We start from the raw sequence: 19,569 nt of genomic DNA, 5'->3' as shown, positions 1-19,569 counted from the left end.
TATGAGGGTGTAGGCGCAAAAAAAAGTTCACAAAGCAAGGAAAAGGAAAAAGGAGGACAAGAAACAGACTCTTTTTTAAATGAAGAGAACAATCCTATAGTGAAGAAAGAGATATTTCTATGATCTTACTGATGAACAACCACCACGACCCTGAGACTGTTGCTTAGCATCTTGAAAGGAGACTCTACGCTGCACTGACTACTCGTTTTAAACACTGTCCAGCGTTCCCCTCTCACGCATGTTAAGAAACCAGCTGAGCCCATTTTTTTCCCTTTGACCATATGTCTTCAGAGAAATGGAAATTTCATATCCCAAGGAGTTTTCTCATCTCAGGGTTGAGCTCGAACAAGGTTATTTTCCGTCTGTGACTCCGTCTGGAGCACTTCATTTTTAAAAGTTATCAACTTATTCTGCGCACATTTCATCAAAGGCTTTAGAGAGGCTGCAACTTACTGGAATACCAATTATGAAGTTACAGCTATGTTTTTGGCCTTAATAGGAGAGACAGGAGTAAGAGAACAGCCATGCAAGCAGCCCTGTCAGGCTGTGCGATGGCTTTGTGCTTAATGCACAAAGCAGCATGCCTCAGCATGCTAACATGCTACATAAACACCCCCTCCACCCACCCACCCACCCATAAAGTCAAGTTGCTAATTGGACTGTGAACAATGTCCACTGCAAAGAAGAGGAAGTCGTTGCCTGGATATCCGTTATCCGTATATCTGCTGGCTACGCCGTGAGCCCTGAAACACTGGCCGTTGCCCCCAGAGGCTAAAGGGTTGTCTGACGATACCCAATGCGTTCCAGCATTACCAAGTCATTCAGTTTAGTGGCCCGGGAATGATGAATGTTTAACCTGTTGGTTGAGTTGAATGAAAAGGCAGGATACCATCCAGTGGGGGCCGACATTTCACGGTGTTCCATCTGATGGCTGCTGAAATATTTTAGTCTGGACCAAAGCGATGGGCCGACCAGCTGACACTGACCATTGGCATCCCATGAGTCACATCGCTGTCTGTCTTTTGTCTGAATGAGTAATGCTTTGAAATCTTAAACCTGCATTTGAAAAAATAACCTCTTTGTTTCTGTTTGAACTGCTGAAAATTAAATGTAACACACACACACACACACACACACACACACGCACACACGCACACACACAGACGTTCATGTTTCATGTTTGTGTGTCCTCTTGTGGGACAACAAAGATCTGAACTGAACACACACACACACACACACACACACACACACACACACACACACACACACACACACACACACACACACACACACACACACACACACACACACACACACACACACACACACACACAGGTACTGTACAACAGGTGATGACTCATAGCAGTTGGATTCAGGTGAGTCATCCAACAGAGAGAACAGTTTCTTTCTCCCTCACATATCAGTGCAACAATATTCACTTTACTCTCAAATGTTTCATTTAACTTTGTGCCGACACTACTCTCTAAAACAATACTATTCATTTAATACAGCAGAGTACAAATACGATGAAAGGAGTGCTGACAAAGTCATGGTTCAGCATCTGTCAAGTGCTGGCTTGGTTGTGTTACATTGTGCATCCCATTTGTGATTTTCCCAATAGAGTATAGTTTGTGTGTACAGTCTCCCAAATCATGTGATCATTTGGATATGTGGCTGCACAGTCAGGCATATTTCAAGTATTTTTTTTGCAAATGTCACTAAAGTTATTCTTATTTTTTGTCTGGTTTTGTCAGACTTTGTCTGGTGCATCAGAAAAATACGCAATGAGGTAATTTCTTGAAGCGCAGGAACTGGATGATCCACAGAGGATGTAACATTAAAATGTCTAAAAAATGATGAAGGATGGAGACATAAAAAGAGAGACAGTCTGTGTAGGTGGAGACAGCAGAAGAGGGGGGAGGGTTGCAGAGAAGGAGGGTGATGAGAGACTCTGCAGATTAAAAACACGATGTCGGACCAGTGAAGATGGTCCAGGATACTGGAGACAGATAGAAGTCTGGAAATGACCCCAGATGCATTTTCTCTTACATTTACAACTAAAATGCACAATATTTCTAGAAAATGACCTGAATCTGATTCACTGAGTGCCTTGATGAGAGACAGAAGGAAGGATGTTTGAACAGATAATTTACTGTAATAGATTAAAAGCTAAAAAAGTGACATAAACAAAAACACAGACTCACTGACAGTTTCGGCATTTGCACACATAAACTTATCTCAGAGTGAGCAGTCGTCTCATTAGTTGTTTTGCCATGTACATGGCTTCTTTCTGACGAGAGGCTCATAAGCATGACTCAGGTAGCTGGAACCCTCGGGCACCAGGACTTAAAGGACCTTTAATAAGGCACAATGTGTAAGAATAGGCCACCTGTCAAAGGTCACCCTAAACAAATTGGGGGCAGCAAATCACCAACAGTTAACCGCTGCGTACTTCCACTCTTTGCTGGATGTTCGGCTGTCGCTAGTGGCTGCTGTTAGCTAGTTAGTCCATGCAGCTAGTGCTAACTAACAATGGAACCAGACTCAGCAATCTCCAAGTGAACATGGCCAGAATGAGACCAAACACAGCCTTTGAGATCAACAGAGGCCACAATGATGACAGGAAAAACAAAATGAAGGCGATTTACAGCAGCCCCGACCAGGATGATGAAGACGAAGAGAGCTGTGAAGTGGGAGAGAAGCAAGAGGAAGGTCGGGAATAAGAAGTAGGGATTTTCACATCTAAGTCTGTGAATTAAGGGTTTATTTTAACCAAGCCACAGGTTTTTTCAAGTTCATTTTTTGAATGTTTTAAACTAAAATGTTCTCAGTGTCTTACATATTGCACCTTAAGGCCAGGCGGCCTTATCACTGGATTAATCCTCTGATCAGTCTGTCTTTGCATTAAAATGCTAAAAACTGTCAGGCCTGAGCTTGTTGAGTTTCCTTACACGAGGAACACGTCTTCATTTCGTGAAAGGAGAGGAAAAAACAGACATTGATGAAGTTAAACAGGGGTCTCGCAGTGGTCACCCTCAGTGGGGTAATTCAGTTAAATCTGCCTGGCTTCTGCAGATCGATCACTTCCTCCTTCAGACGAGAAAAGCTGCTGACTTCAGCATTAAATACTTTAAGACTCATCTTGAGGAAAGGCGTTGTCAGCATGTGTGAGAGTGACAGAAAGAGAGAAAACACAGAGGGACACAGATGTGCTATGTGTGTGCGTGCATGCATTATTCATGTTGTGGGGACATAAATCTGTCTATGCAGTCACATTGCAGGGATTCGCCCCTCTTTTAAGGACACAAAGCAAATCCCCATGACGTAAATCATTACATTTTAGGGCGAAGTTTGAGGTTAGGTTTGGGAAAGAGTTAGGGTTAAGCCTGCAGGAAATGAATGTCAATGTAATGCCCTCTGAGGTGATGGAAACACGACTGTGTGTGAGAGTATGTGTGTGTTCGATTGTGTTTGCATGTTCAACACACTGTGTGATTCTTCCCTTTGTTCTGAATGACCCTGAAGAACAGCATCACAACAGCGTCCTGCAGCAGCAGCAGCAGCAGCAGCAGCACGATGCAGGATCTCCACCCACAGACGTCGGGTCACTTTATTTGCAAAGTACATGTGTACACGAATTTGTCTCGATGACATTGGAGCGGGGACGTATTGACAACTGGCGCAGCCGCACAGTACATGCTGACACGCGTGGTTCAGGGACAACAGGGGCTCACGTAGCAAGGCAGAGAACGCCGCAAACATGCTGAAGGCAGTAGAAAGTGCTTTACATACATACTGTAACAGTCCATACAGTGCGTGCTGAACATGGCAAAGCAAAGGTACATGCGAAGGTAAACAATAGTCAGTATGTTTACTTAAGGTTCTGAATACTTCCTCCACCACTGACTGCATGAAAATGCAGGTGCGGCACAGCCTCATCCAAGTTTTTAAAGCTCAGGTTTATGTTCATATTGCAGTAAAAAAAGATAATTGCTGCCTGCAAGGAAGTAAAAGTTTGCCATTTAAATTCAAAGTTTGTCATCAAAATACACTTAAAGTACTAAAAGTAAAAACAATCATTGTGCAAAATGGTCCTTTTCAGAATAATGTTTATTATATTAATGCATTATAATTAGTGTTGTGTAAGCAACACTAATGTTGGAGATGGTAAAGGTGGAACTACTGCTTGGGAGCTTAATCCATAATACTACACTCTGATTTGTCAGTTGATCTATATTTTGTATTGATAATCTGAATTTGCATGTTAGGAAGTACAAGTAGAATTCAATGGAAATGCAAAGTGCATCTAAGTCAAAATTGTACTTAAGCACAATAATAAGATACATTTGACGACACGCTGCTGTGTGGTTAGAGACAGCACAATGTCTGGAACATAAAGTACAAAGCTCTCAGGGTAAATGATGGCGCTGGGACTGGAGGTCAGAGCGAGTATTATCATAATACATGGCGGAAATAAGCAGTCTGATTATCAGGGTAGACTTTAAATCATTTATCTGCAGCACCAAAGGCTGGATGAAGTGCAAACAAGAATATAAATCACTGGTTATTCAACACAAAATTAGTATTTCCCTTCATCACTGGGACATAAGGAAACAAGTTTAGCAGAATACAAAGTGTGTGCGCGCTTCTGTGTGTGTGCTTTAAATTGGTTTTGCATTTACTCAGGGAGAAAACAGATTTAGACCACGCTGTGCACTTTGTTTGCTATATATTTTGCTGATAACATCATTAGAGGGTGACAGATTGAAACTGATGCTGACATTTTATTGAAAGTTTGATGTCTCCCCTTCACTGAAGAAGAACCTACGGAAAGAACTTGCTATTTTTCAGGTTGCATTTCAAGGCTTTACAGAGGAGCAAACGATCTGTATGTGGGCCTTCGAGCTAGGCCTTGTTTCCCCCGTTAATTTGTACACACAAACTATACTGTAGTGTGCAAATTACAAACTCCAAAATGATCTCTCAAATATGTCCAATCTGATAACTTGTTTTTATGTGTGTGTGTGTGTGTGTGTGTGTGTGTGTGTGTGTGTGTGTGTGTGTGTGTGTGTGTGTGTGTGTGTGTGTGTGTGTGTCATAAGGGATGTGTGTGTGCACTATTTCTTGGGTTTTTGCCAGCCGTTTTCCCTGTGTGAAGAGAATGTGGAGCAGTTTTATTTCTGTAGATACTTAGCAATCCACAGAGAATCACCTATGAGAAAAGACGCTGCATCTGCCCAAGGAAGTAAGTGAGAGAGAGAGAGAGAGAGAGAGAGAGAGAGAGAGAGAGAGAGAGCTACTGATGCATTGCAGATAAACTGCAGATCTTAGTGTAACCCCTCCCTTCCTCTTCTCCAATGCAACCCCCCCACCTCCGCTCTTGTTGCTCTTTTGCCAGGCCACTATGCATGACATCATCACTGCCTCCAGACCTCCCACCAACATCACCCCATACGGCTATCTACAGCCTGTCACACCCTGCTTAGCTCATCTGATCCTCTTCACCTTACACCTCTCACCCATTCATCTCACAAGCCAGCAGAGCTTTGACCTTTGCAGAATACTGCAGTCTGAAGTCTTTGTTTCACAAATCAGTAAAGACTCAGTTTGTCAGGATTCTGTTCAAAAGCCAATTTAGTTATGCAGAAAAACGTGTTAATCATTAATTTCTATGAACCTTATTATATAAGGCTCATCATATATTGGTATTGGCGACGCATTTAAAGAAAAAGTACTATTTATGCAAAATTGTCCCATTCAGAGATTTAATATATTCATTACGTTATTGGATTATTATGCTTGAAGCAGCATTTTACTGCAGTTGGTTGAGGTGGAGCTAATTTTAACTACTTTCTTGGGCACATATATATAGCAGATCATCAGAGGCTGATCTTATGTTTTTCTATATCAAATAATCTGCAAGTAATCTGCAAAGCTCTCATCGCTGATAGAACATGTTCCATCCCATGCGGGACACTCTGACAGCACTGCTCTGACCTTAACTACATCAGTGTATACTAAATATGGTAATATCAATAGTTCCTATGTGCAATAAATGTGTTGATAAAGGTGTTAATCCAACCACTGTCTGTTTTACCATGTTTTACTTCTTTATCATCCCTTGCTTTTTTCTACTGATCATTCTTGCTATTACACTAATCTCCTTTGCTGCTGTAACACTGCAAATTTACCCGCTGCGGAATGAATAAAGGATTATCTTATTTCATGTAACTCATAACTATAGCTGTCAGATTAATGTAGCGAAGCGATAAGTACAGCATTTTTCTCTGAAATATACAGTAATATGCACATGTACACATTTGCATATGGAAAGATTCAAGTAAAGTGCAAGCATGGCAAAATTCTACATAATTACAGAACATGCAAATGTTCCACAACTGAAAACAAATCCATTTATACATCTAAGTGACATTTCTGTCACTTAGATGCTGCTTTCACCTCACTGACAGACACTCCCCACATTTGTTAAATAGCTTTACAGCTGTGAAATCCTCTTATTCCAGTCTGTTTGATGGTATTCTGATTTCACTTGTTTCAACTCTTAAAGGATAAGTCTGTTGATATTCTCTATTTTTCTTATAGTCTACAAAATTCAGGAAAAGAAAAAAGCCAACAACGAATTGATGAGGTTTATCTTGAGTCTCACATACACCTTCCTGCTACCATAAATACAGGAACACATGTACTAATCCGCACCTGAAAATAGACCCCAACAAAATGTACTTAAACTGTTAAAGGAGTGAATTCAGAGAATCCAGTAAACTATACACAGATTTCTAGATTGCCATACATTTGTAAATATAACAGAATCATAGGGTCTTTGGTTTTCTGCAGGTTCACTGTCATGCATTTCACTAATTATTTTTCTCTCAACCCAAAAATGTGAACCCACATATAGATTTTCTTGGCTGGTCTGTGCATCAGCAGAGCTGTGAGAACCTCTGGGTAAAATGTTAATCAATACAAAACAAACCACAAATGAGAGCTGAATGTGCAATAAGCTGAATCCACCACTGTCAAGCCTCTGAAGTGCACACACATGTGCAAACATGTGCGAAATGATGCAAATGGTGAAAAAAAGTGATGTAGTAGCATGTTCCAAATGCATCTTAATAAAACTGAATACTGAAAAGAGTTATGATACCTTCAACTGCAACCAATTTTATACATCATTAGACATGGCAAACTGGAATCACACAATGCTTCAGGTGTAACGGTGAGTCAGGACATAGTTGTGACCTTGGTATCCTACATATTTATGTAATGCTTCCTGTGAAGGACACCCCGTGACAACGGCTTGTGGTTAGCTGACAGTAAATGATGCCAGATGTAACAGATGGATTCTAGTGTTGCCGAGGGCAGAAAAGTGACAATGTTATCATGGTGAACAAGAGGAGACAACCGTTAAGGTATACTCGGTGGGTGCGAGCCAGACAGTGATGGCGGTAGAGACAGAGAGGAGGCGGGAGGGTGACAGGGGGAGGGAGGAAGGAAGTCGGGGGGGGCTGGGAACAGATGGAGAGATGAGGATGTGATGGCAAAAAAAGATAAAGACATAGTAGAAAGTAAGACACACATTAAACATAAAGTGATTAAAAAGAAGAAAATGTATCAAGAAATAAAAGCAGAGCAGCAGAAATAAAGAAAAAGACAATCCAACAGATAACAGACATAAAGCAGACTCTGTTCTGACTCGTGTCCTGAGCAGCTCAGTATTTATGGCTCAGTATGTGTCAAGTCATTCTGTCTGGCCACCTGCACTCCCCCAAAACTGTCCTCTGCATCTTCCTCAAGCTACACTGTCTGTGGTCTCACACAGTTACTAACATTCACCAAAAGATCCTACGCAATACCTTCAAGACCCCTTCAATACATGTGTGCAAATGGAGAACTTTAACTACACTGAATTACTGTTATAGATATGACTATCTGGGTATGTGAGCTCTTTTAAGGTCAAACTATTTGTGCAAATTGAAAATCTGTCTAAAAACAGGTGGATGGAAACCCATCCAACAGAACAGTGTGCTTTGTGGTAACAGTTTAGAGAAGACTCTCTTTCTGCCTCTGTGCACAAAGTGAAGGTTTTCCCAGTTTGGTGTGGAGGAAATTGACTGGCCTGAGTCTCTTACCCATCCAAAACCTTTAGGATGAACTGGGACACCGGCTGCAAGCCAGGCCTCATCACCCAAAATCACTAGCCCGAACTCACTAATGCTCTCATGGTTGAATGGTAACCAGCAGCCAGATGAGACGTTCAACAATCAAACGTGGGTGTAGCGTTGGGGTGGCCACATGCTTTTGTGAGTGCATCCTAAAAAACATAAACCCTGCACATTTCTCAAGTGCCAAAACAGATTTTCATTAGACTCCGGTACCATTAACATCCCCTTCTGACTTTCAGCCTACTGAAAATGCTAACTTTTGTTTACATTCATTGATCTACAGCTTCTGCACAGAAAACGTTTTCATTTGGACTAACATTGACTACGTGTGCAGCGTGTGAAAAACATGTTAGATGTGAAGCAATCACAGTATTGACACCCGTGACATAGATCATTAATCTTCCACCCTCATGCACAGACACACACGCATACGCGAGTTGTCCTGCTGCAGCGGTGGCCGAGCATTATCAATGTGACTCTTAATTAAAGGTCCCCGCGTTTGCTTCTCTCTCTATCTCAATGCCATTCTTACTCTCCACTGACTCGTGACATTCTCTGTTTCTCCTCGTAGATATATTACGGACAGAACTGCAGCTGACAGTCATGCTAGTTGCATGAAGCTGCAATACTACAATACTCTGTTATAAGTAAAAATTGTAAAACTTTACTTGAGCAAATGCATATAATAAAATGTGCTTAAACTAAGTAAAAGCATTTTTAATGCTGCTACAGCCTCGCTTGGTCTGGTGTTAACAGTAGCTTATGGTGGTTAATGTTAGCTAATGCCACTGTTGAGTTCATGTGTAACTCACATTACTTTGACCACGTGTGGTCACAGTGGCTGCAAAACTTACAAAGCCTCTCTTTAGATAGGAGGAAATAGGCTATTATTTAGGTCCACAGCTACCACTGAGAACACTGAGGTCAGCTGTTCCAGATTTTTTCTGGGACTTTTAGCAACCAGGGGGAGTTTAAATCCTACAATTAAACATGATTTATTTTGATGATTCCAGTGTGGACTCACTATATTTGAATTTGGCTACTTTCAAGCCAGCAAAAAAAAATGAAATGTCACTATTTTCCTGCCAGAACTTTTATGAAAAATAAAAAATAATCCCCCAAAACTAAGATTGCTTTCAGTGGGCACTTGCCCCTTTGCCTCAGTATCTCTGGAATCTCGGCTATGACCCTGCTACTACTGACTCTTGGTTATCAAAGGCTGCTTTTGAAATATGTGCGGCATCTTTCATATCAATATTTTATTATCCTGCTACTAACAAATATGGCAACGCTGCTACTTATATGTGCCACCCAACAGTATATCAGCTGATTAAAAGGTCACGCTGTCCTTGTATTCTCTGTATCAGCACACAGAAGAACATATCGCTGCACCACGTCACCTAAAGGTGCCAGTGCCTTAAATTCATTCAAAGAGGAATGAACTCTCTGTACGTTCTAACTCTGTGGCCTGGCGCCTGCACGCCAGAGGCTGGGACACACTGGGATGGGCTCGTCTGCTTGCGAGAGCCTCTTTCTGCTGCAGTGCCATTTGAAAACACTCCAACCCTTCTGCAGTGCGCTGGAGCCCAGCACCGATGTTGAATGACTCCCCTGTTTTTCTGCCCAACCCACACACACCCTCACTCCGCCGTGTACATCACGCCACCGCCGCCCTCGCAGGGGCATTCAAAAGCACCTCAAGGTTTCAAACAGCCCCGACAATAAAATATATGCGATGAAAAATCCTGCAGCCAGCAGGAAGCGCCTGTATGGAGAAACTGGCGGAGCAGCGGTCAAGGACACTGTAACGTCAGCAAGCAAGGAGACTGTGGGTGCGGCTCCTGTAGCATATAATCATTTACAATACATATTAGTGCTTAAAATAGGCAGACACATGCATACACAGGAGGAGGGAGCCATTGTGACCGTCTCTCCCTCCCTCTCAGTCTAGCTCTCTCTCCCTTGTCTGCCTTTCTGTCTCTGGAGCAATCTAAAATTGGCCATGCTTGATGCATTAGCTCTGCTTGACGAACGCTTGCAGTGGAAAGCCAATGAGGTGGGATGAGAGAATGTAGGCAGGTGATTTATAGCAGACATCGAATTCAGTGTTGAAAAGTAGAATAAGTTCTGTAGTCACATGGTAGAGCCCAGCAAACAGACTTTAGTTAGGTGCCACTTGATGAACAATCTCCAGAAATGCAATAATTGTACAAGTTTGTGCCTTCATCAGTCGCTGTTTGCATTCAGGCTGCACTTGTAGAGCAGCGTGGCGGTTGTTTTGACACCATTAGGTGCATTAAGTAATGGATCCTCAAAAAGCACCAATGCAGCTGTTTTTTTGGTGCATTGCCTCCAACAATTGGTAATCGTTTTACATTGACCAGAGCAACCCGAGATTAGGCTGAAGCGTCAAGATTGATAAAAGATCAATAGCCTGCTGAAGTGGCCGAGCCGCCAGACAGGCAGCCCACACTGACGCTTCACCGTTCTGGGGGAAAAATGTCCCAGGAAACAGATAAACCACAAATCCCATGTGGCTTTGCACCTACAATAGTTAGGATCCTACAGATAACTGTACAGACTCTGTTCCCGGAAGGTATGTGTGTACATGTGCGTCTGTGTGGTGCACAGATGATAGCACTATACAGTAAAGCTGTGCAGGAATATACAATAAGTACAGGTGCTCCCTCATATAATTCTGTTTAGGGGCTGGACTGCAGGCGAGACGTTTGAAAAGATTATGTGCTTAATCTTGACCTTTTGCAGTGGTTTAACAGACTGTTGGATGAACATTTCATAAAGAAATGACCAAAATCACATCAGTTTGGAAGAGAATCCACTCATGAATCAGTGTCTGGATCTGGGTTCTATGAAGCAGTAATTCATTCAGCTTTGAAGTCTGAAATTACCTGTAAACCCCTGGTCATTATTATCATTGTTAGTTCTTGAGTGCTTGTTCAGTATTACCCTGCTCCAACGGCACAGTAAGGAAAACTGTACAAAGCTAGAAATGCAGAATCACAATAAAACTTCTGACCAATAATGAATTTGAAAATGAACTTCTCTTTTGTCACATTGCATGTTGATGAGGAGGCATACAAAAGCATACTGCTATTATTCATGTGTTTTCAGGTGAAGGGGGAAGCGTGACAAGGTCCTCGTTCCTCAGACTTTCTGTCAGCAAAAATCATCAAGTGGTCGCTCAAGTTCTTCCATTCACAGTTCACATTAGAAGCTGTAAAATGAACTGCTGTCCTTCCATCACAGGAGGTTTTTCATCCAGGGAGCCTGAACTGACTGCCTGCTTGTTTAGCTGTTCGCTGTCCGTGGTGCTGAAATAACCGGACAAATACAGCGAGGACTGTGTCATCAGAGCGCACTCATCCATATCTTGACTGTTTGATTCATTCTGTCTGTTGGTTCTGCCTTTTTTTTTTTACTTTACAGTCTAATTGTATCTGTTTATTTAAATCTGGCCCTCCAGCCCACGTGGCTCAGATTGGACGGGACCCGGGACCATTAGCAGACGGCCTGAGGGGGATGCGCCCTCCCCTCCCTTCCATCAATGGACGAAACAAAACTGCTTGGTCTTGCCTTGTTAGCGGCACAGCCTCAGATAGGCTATATAAGGAGCAGACAGAGGAGGTCTCAGTCGCTGTGAGAGCCATACACCCCTCACCTGCACACACACACATAACACACATACACCCACATACACGCCTCCACCTCCTGCACCGTCCCCCTTCATTCCTGCGCACATCCCCTACAGTCTGACCGGATGAGTTACCCGGTGGACACTATAGGGAGCCCCTTTAGGAGAAGTATGGATACTAGGACGACCAGCTACGGCTACAGCCGCTCCAGCGGCACCCCCTCCAGTGGCTTCCGCTCCCAGTCTTGGTCCCGGGCAAGTCCCGGCTCCACCATGACCACATCCTACAAGAGGAGTGTGAATATGCCGGTGTCCCGAGCTTACAGCTCAACGGTGCTCAGCTCCGCCGACAGCGTTGATTATAGTCAAACCTCCATCCTGAACGGAGACTACAAGCGATCTAATGAGAAAGAGCAACTCCAAGGGCTCAACGACCGGTTTGTTGTTTACATTGACAAGGTGCACTACCTGGAGCAGCAGAACAAGCAGATCGAGGCGGAGATCCAGGCACTGCGGCAGAAGCAGGTGTCGCGCTCCCAGCTGGGCGACCTCTACGACCAGGAGCTGCAGGAGCTGCGCTCCATGCTGGAGCAAATCCACCATGACAAGGCGCAAATTCAGCTCGACACCGACCATATCGAGGAGGACATCCAGCGGCTCAGGGACCGCCTCGACGAAGAAGCTCGGATCCGAGAGGAGACAGAGGCCATAATCCGCGTCCTGAAGAAGGACACGAACGACTCGGAGTTGGTGAAGTCCGAGTTGGAGAAGAAAGTTCAGTCGCTGCAGGATGAGATCGCCTTTATCCGCAATAACCACGAGGAAGAGGTGAGCGACCTCATCGCTCAGATTCAGGCGTCTCAGGTGACCGTGGAGAGGAAAGACCTCCAGAAGGCAGACATCACCGAGGCGCTCCGGGAGATCCGCTGCGAGCTGGAGGGTCACTCCAAACAGAACCTGCAGCAGGTGGAGAGCTGGTTCATGTGCCGCTACGCCAAGCTCACCGAGGCTGCGGAGCAGAACAAGGACGCCATAAAGTCCGCCCGTGATGAGATCGCAGACTACCGCCGCCAGCTGCAGTCTAAGACGGTGGAGTTGGAGTCTGTCCGCGGGACAAGAGACTCGCTGGAGAGGCAGCTGAATGACATCGAGGACCGCCACAACAGCGATCTGGCCAGCCTGCAGGTACAGAAAGAGCTCCGGGGTAGCCAGAGAGCCGTGCGTCAAGAGCTTCAAAGATAGAATATGGTTTGAATAGGCTTCTTATTAGCACGTCTTATTATAAGATAAAATACTTTGTGTGTGTTTAAAACTTAATAATCGGGTTTGGGTTGCTCCATGATTGAAGTTAATCTGCTATATACTATACATCAATATATCTTAGTGACGTAGTTTTATTTTCTATATCATGGTTGGGGGCCTATGTTAAAACATTTTCTGCTGCGTAATGATTGCTGTCGTTGCGCTAACAAGTCCTTGACGCTGACTTTCTTTGCAAGCTTGAGAGATTCCCCAGTGTCAGGAAATGGTTAAAGGGAGACACTGCAGCAGATTCTCTCTCTCTCTCTCTCTCTCTCTCTCTCTCTCTCTCTCTCTCTCTGTTCTGCTGAGTCAGAGCCATGGGTCGATGCCTTCATTGGCTCCCTCCTTGCATCACACCACTGAGATCTTGGGGTGGGGGTGTACTGACAAATGTGGAGGCTGCCCTTGAAAAAGAGGCATTCAACAATTTCTAGAATACTGTATTGCGTCAGAATATATTAAAGCAACAGCCTCTGCTGCACAGAGTCCACAGAGTTTAGAAAGTGTGCCCAGACAGCAAGAGATCTAAACTAACAGCATTAAAGTCAATTAGAAAAAGGCTCTGAAAGTCTTCCATGCATAGGGATTTTAAAAGCTGCATAAATGAATCTGCAAAAGCGAATGTAGCTTTCCCCTGAACATCATTTTGTTGTACTTCATCAACCTCGTATTGCCTCTGCTCTGTTTTTCCTCAGGAGACAATTCACCAGCTGGATAATGAGCTCAAGAGCACCAAATGGGAGATGGCTCGTCACCTGCGTGAGTACCAGGACCTGCTCAATGTCAAGATGGCCTTGGACATTGAGATTGCTGCATACAGGTATATATAATGTCATGTATTTGATTTTTACAGTCTTTTTTACACATTTTTTACTCTTCTGTCAACCAAAGGTGACTATTAAATGCATGATGTGTATGTTTGTTGTCTCCAGGAAACTCCTTGAGGGAGAGGAGACCCACTTTAGCACTTTCCCGTATCGCCAGGCCGTCACCTCCACCAAAATCTCTAAGCCTAAATCAGAAACCAAGCTTAAGGTGCAGCACAAGTTTGTGGAGGAGGTCATTGAGGAGACGAGGGTAGAGGACGACAAGTCTGACATTGACGAGGACCTGGCAGAGATAGCACAAGAGCTCTCTGCCAAACTCGGAGAGGGGGAAGAGGAGGGAGAGGAAGAAGAGGAGGCGGGGGAAGAGGCAGGAGAGGGAGAGGAAGCAGAGGGTGAGGGAGAAGAGGGAGAGGGTGAAGAGGAGGAAGTAGTAGCTGCCAGTGAAGCCAAAGTTAGCTCCAGTGCCCCCGCTAAGGAGGAAGAGGAGGAAGAGGATGGAAAAGGTGGCGATGAGGAAGAAGAGGGGGAGGGAGAAGGTGGTGAGGAAGGAGACAAGGAAGAGGAAGGTGAGGGAGAGGATGAGGGAGAAAAGGGGGGTGACGCAGAGGGAGGTGATGAAGCAGAAGGAGAAGAGGGAGGAGAGGAGGAAGAGGAGGAAGTTGAGGAGACTGTATTGTGCACCAAAGCTCCTGAGTCTAAAGCCTCTCCTGACAAAGAGAAGGCCGCAGACAAGGAAGGCAGCGGAGGAGAGGAGGAAGCCGCTGCCGAAGAGGAGGGTGGCGAACAGGATGAAGATGCAGGCAGTGACAAAGCATCCAAAAGTGGAGATGAGAAAGAAGAAAAAGAGGATGCAGACAAAGGCAAAAAGGAAGATAGTGAAAAAGATGAGAAGAAGGTGAAAGACGAGAAAGCAGAGGACAAATCAGAAGAAGTCGTAGCCAAGACAGAAGCTCCGAAGGCAGAAGCTGCAAAGGCCGAGGCCAAGAAGGAAGAGGCTCCCAAAGCAGAGGCATCAAAACCTGAGTCCCCAAAGCCTGCATCCCCCAAGTCTGAATCACCTAAACCTGAGTCTCCTAAATCTGAATCTCCCAAGCCTGCATCACCGAAGTCTGAGTCCCCCAAAGAAGGCTCACCGAAGACTGAATCCCCAAAACCCAGCTCCCCAAAAGCTGATTCCCCAAAATCAGAATCCCCGAAACACGAATCTCCAAAAGCTGAATCCCCAAAAGCTGAATCCCCAAAGACAGAGACCGCCAAGCCCGAGGCTCCTAAGGCTGCTGAAGAGAAATCAGAGAAAAAGAGTGACTCAACCGAGGACAAGACAGTAACGAAGAAGGATGTTGCCATGAATGGCGACATAGACAAGAGCAGCCCCGAAGAGAAAGAGAAGAAGGACGAGGAGAAAGAAGCCGATGTGATCGCCAACGGCGTGGACGAGAGCCCGGTGAAGGAAGATGGCAGCCAGAAGGTGGTCATCACCAAAACCGTGGAGACGATCACTACTGGAGAGGACGGATCCAAGCACATCACCAAATCCGTCACTGTGACCGAAACAGTGAAGGAGGTGGAGGAGATGGAGCAGGTGGTGCAGGAGAAGCTGGTGGCCACCAAGAAGACAGAGAAGCACTCCAGCCAGTCCATCAAGCAGGTGACCGAGGCCGACTGAGCAGACTCCAGATGGCTGATCCGGCCGAGGAGGGGAGGGGGGGGCCAGAGGAGAGGACATGAAGACAAGCAATCAACCCCGAACTAACATAACAAAGAAAATCATACAGCTAGAGCGATGTAATAAAGATAACCACTCTCAAACATACAAAACAAATCATAGAGAGAAGCCAAAACTTAAATGCTACAAATTTCAAAAATGCATGTTGAGTGACAGCTTTATTGGGCTTCGCTGCAGACGCGGTCAGGAGCAAGCGACTGAGACATTTTATCCTCTTTTTCTTTCTTTCTGCAGTTCACGGGTGAGCTCACGGGAGGGAGGGAGGGGAGGGAGGGAGGGGGGCCTGCATGCTAGCTCAGGAGAGGGGAGTACCTTCCTCTCTTATCTGTACGTATGGTAGAAATACACTGTAAAAAGAGCAAATATGTACGAGGAATAAATGCAACGCGGGTGGGAGAGTGAGAGAAGGATTATTAAAGTTGCGAGGTTTTTTGAGTTTAAGTAAAAGGAGGGGGACGGGCAGGTGGGAGGGTCCTCCACATAGACACGCGTTCTACTGAAGAAGCCTTACTTGACATTGTGAAGATACCAACTGAGCCAAAAAGAAACTAACAACAAACCCACAACGTACAGTGAAGAAAGAGACGGGCAGCGATATTATAAACACATGACCATATACATCCAGTAACTGAAGCAGTTCAAGCTTAACGAACCTGAAGAAACTCCTAGCCTTAAACATGCTTTTTATCAGTGTCTGTTATGTTTACCTGAGTGCAACTGAGAAAAAAAATAAAAACAACTGTAAATGCGCAGACACGTGCATTCTTGTATGCATAGGATGGACTTGAATTTAAATACAGAAATAAATGAGGTGCTACTGTTTGCAATCCCATGACTTTACTCATCATGAACGATTTCCCAGCAGCATTTGCTCAATAAATGTCATTATGAAGTAAACAAAAAACAGACTGTCTTGTCATTTTATGTGAATGTGTTAAGGTATGCTTGGCAATTGCATATGTAGGCATCAAACGTTACAACTTAGCAACAAAGAGCCTTACAATAAATGTTTAATTATAAAGCGAATGACTTTAAGTTTACAAACTTATTAGATTTTCTATTCTTTACGTGACTTAATGAGGTCAGCTCATTTAACTAATGCTCATTTAGATTATTTCAATCAAAACATATTACTGATACCAGTCAGTGGAGACAGTTATTAAAGAAAATTAAGGGTGATAATATGTTAATAAGGATAATATATTTCTGGCATGTCTCTGGACCTTCCCCCAGACATCCTACATATCTCATTTTGGATTTCACCTGACCAGATAAAGACAGAGAGATGAAAGATATTAGCCTCATAATTGTACGGTGTATCAAAATTTATAATTAATATTCAGACGAAAAAGCCTTCATCATCCAAAGGAGCTCTTAAAAATTGGCAATTTGCCTATAATGCTGTTTGTAAGAGTAAAGTTGTCAACTAAGGATGTAATTTAAGTGAAAAAGATATTAGATTGCTTTTAATTGAATGCCATTCATCATGTTTATGACATTTTTAGAAGATATTAATAAATGAGAAGGTTTTAAATAAGGTTTGAGTGCCTGTGCTGAAAGGAAAGCATTATTTCTCAGCTTATTGGTTTTATGTATTGCTAAAAGACGTTTCTTCAGCTTTAGATTTGATCGATGTGCTGCCTAACTATTTTGGTTTTTAAATATGTGACTTTGTTTCGCTATTTGTCAGCAGCAGCAGCATAAACCAAGAGAAGATGGCTGATGTTATCACTGACAGGCTCAGGTGGGGTTTAAATCCACCACCAGGGCTGCAGAAAGCCTGCCGCTGCTGACTATCCATTGTTAATATCAACCCAAGGGGGTAAAATAAAAGAGCAGTCGCAGGATGACACCAGGTGTCAGAGGATAATGTGCGTATCAGTGTGTAAATGGCTTCTTAACACATAAGGGAAGATCATAGATGCTGCACTTGTGAAACAGAATATAAACTGCTACTACAAGTCTCTCTGTAAAAGTACTAATTTGAGGTACTGTAACTGCAAAAACAAGGTTGTCTTGTGTGAAGATATAGTTTCAACAGGGGCCAGTTTTTATATTTCATAATAGACTAATCATTATCATGATTTATTTATTCCTTAGTTTATCAGTAAAAGCATGAAAGGACAGTAACTAATATCGCACTCGTAGCTACTGCGTATGTATGTGTGCCACTTTGTCTCAGTTTAGACATATTAAGAAAAGGTTGGGGGCTTCCCAGTACTCACAAGAAATCAGCACATCTGGAGGATGGAAGCTCACTGGGCTGTCCTCTGTTCCGCCTTTCCTCCATCCTTCACGTTACTCCTAAAAGAAGAAAAACCCATTCTTTCTCTTATGAGTGAAAAGTTGAATATATTTGCATTAAAACATAATTTCTTCAGTCAATTCAGGGATATTGCTACTACCACAACTAGCCTTGGTGCGGCCAGTAGCTTATGGTGGCTAATGTTAGCTAATATTAGAAAAGTTCAGATAAAGTCTGTAGTGTACTTTACTGAGTCTTTTAATTGACTCCATGACTCTTCTCTAGACTGTTAAACTGTGTTTTAACACTTACCATTATCCTATCATTGCCACTTGTGGCCACAGTAGCCACTGTAATATTTTTGGTAGTATGTAGTAGGCGGTTCCAAATACAGCTATTGTTCTTCAATGTTAAAGCTTTGAGTAGGACTCATTTAATTACTGCAGCTTGTTGTGGCTTCTTCTTCTACAAAGCCATAAGTGCACCCCACTTGAGAATTAGCGCCACCTACTGCTTATCTTGATGGATCAACTCCTAATAATTGCACATTGGAAGTGGAATGGAACAAGCATTACAATTTTCTTTTGCAGAATTTCCTTTCCATTTGGTTAAACTTTGTATATTTTTGGATGTAAACCGAGCTTATGTAACAGCGGCCACGGTGGCCATCAGTTGATATCACAGCATAATGGCAGATATAATTCTTTAACCTTCTTTAACATGTAGTGGAATGGGTCACAGCAGGAAACAACAAACTTCTAAAGAGGTATAATGTCTGTACTTATTGTTTGGCTTTTGCAATAAATTGATTGAAATGTTCTTCTGTGACATACTAAAACGTAACTTAACTAGTATATCTTCAGTGGAGTCGTAACGGCAGTTGCTAACATTGGCTAATGTTAGCCAGCATCAGCTACAAGTCATGCTGCAGCAGCAAAACCCCGAGGTTTATTAAACTGAGCAGGGATGACGAGTTTAATTTGGTGAAAGGGGCAGACAGGGTTGTTGTCTTAAAAAACACGGAAAGTTAGTTATTGTAGCTTGTAAGCAGGTGCAGCAGCAGTTGTCAAGCAGCCCATGGAGGCAATTAAGGTACTTCAAAACCCTTAGCCAAAAGCGGCGCTGAGTCAAGATAACTCAAATCAAATTTGACATGATAGACATGCCTCCGAAGTCCATTGCAAATAAACTCCCATAAATCATCTTAGAAATCAAAGAAAAAAAAAAAAAAGAAAAAAACGTTGCATATGACTCCAGAACTTGCCTGAAAATCCTCACGTTTTTAAGTTGTCTTCAGTGTCAAAGTAATCCAGTGATAGCTGTCAATACCTCCATGGATACACTGCAAAGAGGAACTGTTAATAGCTAATTTGTCATATTTTTAATGGTGTCAATTTGTCAAAATGTATACAAATATTGGCTAAAAAAAACGGGGTTCAGGTTGTAGCACACAGCCAACTCACTGGATCCATGGCAACAGTGTTCTGTACTTCCTGTTTACATCCACCAAAGCATTATGGGAGTTCCAAAACGTAGAGCTTGAGTTTTTGACTTAAAGTAAGGCAAAGAATAATAGCAGTAGTATTGTAGGAGTGCCAAAAAGTAATAACTTTTGTGTGTGTGTGTGTGTGTGT

At 43.3% G+C, this 19,569-nt stretch overlaps 1 protein-coding gene across 1 annotated transcript; it reads left to right on the top strand.

The window, feature by feature from the left end:
• Nucleotides 1–11,627: 11,627 nt before the first annotated feature.
• Nucleotides 11,628–16,594, top strand: nefma (neurofilament medium chain a). Its single transcript, XM_070988922.1, has 3 exons — nucleotides 11,628–13,020; nucleotides 13,833–13,957; nucleotides 14,070–16,594. The coding sequence occupies exons 1-3, from the start codon at nucleotides 11,962–11,964 to the stop codon at nucleotides 15,628–15,630; spliced, it is 2,745 nt and encodes a 914-aa protein (XP_070845023.1). The 5' UTR covers nucleotides 11,628–11,961; the 3' UTR covers nucleotides 15,631–16,594.
• Nucleotides 16,595–19,569: the final 2,975 nt, after the last annotated feature.

Source organism: Chaetodon trifascialis, chromosome 20 (genome assembly GCF_039877785.1).
Source record: "Chaetodon trifascialis isolate fChaTrf1 chromosome 20, fChaTrf1.hap1, whole genome shotgun sequence".
NCBI lineage: Eukaryota > Metazoa > Chordata > Actinopteri > Chaetodontiformes > Chaetodontidae > Chaetodon > Chaetodon trifascialis.
The sequence above is the reverse complement of the archived record's forward strand: the minus strand, read 5'-3'. Positions and strand labels throughout refer to the sequence as shown.